This window comes from Apteryx rowi, unplaced genomic scaffold, assembly GCF_003343035.1.
Source record: "Apteryx rowi isolate R43461 unplaced genomic scaffold, aptRow1 scaffold_577, whole genome shotgun sequence".
NCBI lineage: Eukaryota > Metazoa > Chordata > Aves > Apterygiformes > Apterygidae > Apteryx > Apteryx rowi.
The window spans coordinates 93386-96489 of record NW_020450846.1 but is presented as its reverse complement, the minus strand read 5'-3'; the positions used below and the strand labels follow the sequence as shown (position 1 = coordinate 96489).

Genomic DNA, 3104 nt, shown 5'->3' with positions numbered 1-3104 from the left:
GGTGGTGGGGGGGGGGTCCCCGAGCCCGGCCGCCCCCGCGCCCACCTGGATCCAGCGGTCGTTGCGGTTCTCCAGCAGCGGGCAGACGGTGACGGAGCAGCCGGCGCGCTCGGCCAGCGCGCTCACGGCGGCCACGAAGTCTTGGTTGTCGGTCACGCTGGGGGTGGGGGAAGGCGAGGGGAAGAAGCTGAGATGGGACCCCCCCAGGGGTGGGTGGCCACCCCACCGTGGTGGCACCCACCTGCACACGTAGAGCTCGGCGGGCGCCAGCGTGCTGGGCGTCATGATCCAGGGGGCCACGCGGAAAACCACCGTGTCCGTGAAAACGGGCGTCTCCAGCAGGCCCTGGGGAGGAGGAGGAGGAGGAAGAGGAGGGTGGGCACTGCAGCGGGTGCCGGATGACCCCGTCGGGTGCCGGCCTTACCTTCTCGGGGCTATCCAGGAGGGTGACGTGCAAGGAGAGCAGCCCGGCAAAGCCAGCATCCGGGAAGCAGAGCCCTTCCACGTAGAAGATGCTCTCCTCCTGGTGCCGGCTGGGCTTCACGGCGTACGAGAGCTTCTCGCCCCCCAGGACGTGCTTGTACCCCCCAGCCGCGAGGCTCAGCGGAGCGGGGGGATGCTCGGCCCCCCGGCATCCTTGGGGGGGAAAAATAAATCCCGGGGGATGCATTTTAAGATGCCAGACAGAGGGGTCCATGCAAGCGCCTTGGTCTGCTCCCCCCGCCATCCGCTCATCCGGCGGCCCGAAAACCACCACTTGGGTGCTGCAGCCCCCCCCAGGCGCTGGGCGCTCCTCGCCTCCGCCGCGGGAAGATGCTGCTTCTCAGCGCAGAGCCCCGTTGCAATAAATCTTTGCTCCACGAGCGAGCAGCGGGACTGCAAGAAATTCAATGCAGCCATCCGGAGCTGCCGGCTCCCGCTCGAAAGGGACCGGGACGGTTAGAGATCCGTCCTCATCGGCGGCCGAGGGACCGCCGCCACCGCCGATGCGCCGGGGACTCACTGCCGCCGTAGAAAACGCCGACTTTGTCCGCGTCGCCGAAGCTCACGTGCAGGACGAGCCGGTGGCCGGCAAAGATGGTGCGGGGACCTCGCGTGCGCAGCACCAGCTGYGACATGTCCTTCAGGTCTGGGGGAGAGGGAGCGAGGGGGCTCGGCGCCTGCGGAGCCGCCAGCCCTCGGCCGGCGCTCGTTGCCGCTGCCGGGGAAAATCTCCCGGTGCTACAAAATCTGCTGCAAACGGCTCCCTCCCGCCCCTCGGAAAACRTGCAAAAAAAAATAAATTAATTAAAAAATAAAAGGGAAAGCAGCTGTGAGTGCTCTCCGGTATTAAAAGCTGATGCAAAAAAACCCCAGGGAAGGGTTTTCCTCCCCCCCCGCGCCCGGTTGCCGGTACCCTCATAGGAGCGCCCGGCGGCATCGCGGCTGTCCCTCGTCGCGGGCTCGTCGCGGTCGCAGTTCACCAGCAGGATGGCGCCGTGCCCCTCGGGCCCCCACGTCCAGGTGCGCTGCGGAGAGCAGGGTCCGAGCGGGCGGCGGGCTCGCGGGCAGAGTGCCGCCGGCCCCCGGCGCCCGCCGCGTCCCTACCTTATCCGTCAGCGTCTTGTTCACCGCCCCGCTGCGGGTCGTGTCGGCATCCAGGGAGACGTCTGCGGAGGGATGGAGGGATGCTCAAGCCCGGTGCTCCCGGCGCGGCGGAGCAGCCCGGCACCCCGGCGCAACGCTCCTTACCCACGCAGGTGAGATACAGCATGGCTCTGCCCACGGGGACCCCTCCGTCCTCGCCGAAGTAGGATACACGGACCTGCAACGGAGACGCTTCGCTGCGAGCGGGGACCGCGGGGCCGGCTCACGCGCCGAGCACGGGAACGGAGGGGGGGCACCCACCTTCTCGTCGCCGACATCCTTGCTGAGCGCCTCCATCGCCACCAGCACCTCCGTGCCGGCGGCCAGCGGCCAGCGGGACACGCTCGACGGCAGCTTCACGGTCTGCGTGTCGTGGACCACGTAGATCTTCACGCCGGTGGTGCCCTGGGCGTGAAACGAGGCGGCATCTCTGGGCGCTGCCCTGCGCGGGGAGCCAAAGGCGGCRCGTTTAGCGGTGCGTTTAGCCCTGCCGGGGCTCCCCCCTGAGCTTAGCGGCGGGGGGCTGCAAGGAAAGCGGAAACCTGCCCGTGAAAAAGTGCTCGAAGTTGGTTTGGGGCCAGAAATGCTGCTAAACGATACACGTGCACGGAGGCAACGTGCCCTGGTGGGAAAAGCTGCCGTCGTTTGACTTCCCCGCAGTCCCCCAAGCAAGGGAAAACTTGGCCTCGGCAGGGCCGGGAGGACAGTGAGTCGAGGAGACGGAGCYGCCGCAGCTCCTAACAGTGGGAAAACCTTGGCGAAGCCTCCGGCAAGGACTGGGCTCGGCATCGGGGTGCAGGAGAGAAATGCAGCCCAAAGTCGGGTCCATCCCCAAGGCACCCGGTCACGGGCAGCTGGAGGAGCAGCATCTATCCCTGCCGGGATCCTCGGCCACTTTTGGAAAAAGACACTAGAAAAGCTGTTTTGTCCTTTTTCCCTTCTGTTTAGCAGCTCCTCATAAAACATCCCTTGAAATTTCATCTTGGGCAAAGCCCCCCCGGGGCTCGTTTGCTCAGCCCAATGCAAAAGCTTCGCCTCGACCCTGCTAAGTCCACGGCGAGTTATTTTTACCAGGGCTCTGCCCGCTCCTCGCCTCGCGCCGGGGTTTTAAAGCCGGCATCAACGCGGCAGCGGGAGCTGCCTCTAAGCGGGGGGGGGACGCGGCGGCGAATTACCCGCAGACGTCGACGGAGAGCTCGGTGCCCAGCACGCAGACGGTGCTGGTGGGGCGCTGCGTGGAGAGCTGGACGACGCGCTGCTGGGCCATGCCGGCTCCGAGTGCTGCGGCGCCCGGCCCCGGGGGGGGATTATAAAGCCCTGGGGTGCGGGGAGGGGATTAGCCGGGGCCCAGCCTCGTCCCACCTCCGGGCTCGCTGCCACTCCGCCGGGTGAGGGCATGCGGTGGCCCCGTGGACTTGCTCACCCGCCGGCCGTCCCGGAGAAAAAGCATGGATTGTTCCGGGGGGAAAAGCACCAGC

The 3104-nt window shown here is 67.0% G+C and overlaps 1 protein-coding gene across 1 annotated transcript in view; it reads right to left on the bottom strand.

Annotated features, from left to right (window-relative positions):
- LOC112973962 (protein-arginine deiminase type-3-like) overlaps positions 1-2893 on the bottom strand; it is a 4810-nt gene extending 1917 nt beyond the window's left edge. The window contains exons 1-9 of the mRNA XM_026082433.1: positions 2802-2893; positions 1888-2068; positions 1732-1804; positions 1588-1649; positions 1397-1508; positions 1000-1129; positions 425-599; positions 242-345; positions 26-157 (exon numbers count right to left, since the gene is read on the bottom strand). Of these exons, the coding sequence (XP_025938218.1) occupies positions 26-157; positions 242-345; positions 425-599; positions 1000-1129; positions 1397-1508; positions 1588-1649; positions 1732-1804; positions 1888-2068; positions 2802-2893 (1061 nt within the window). The remainder of the gene's footprint in view (positions 1-25; positions 158-241; positions 346-424; positions 600-999; positions 1130-1396; positions 1509-1587; positions 1650-1731; positions 1805-1887; positions 2069-2801) is intronic.
- Between the last annotated feature and the right edge of the window lie 211 nt (positions 2894-3104).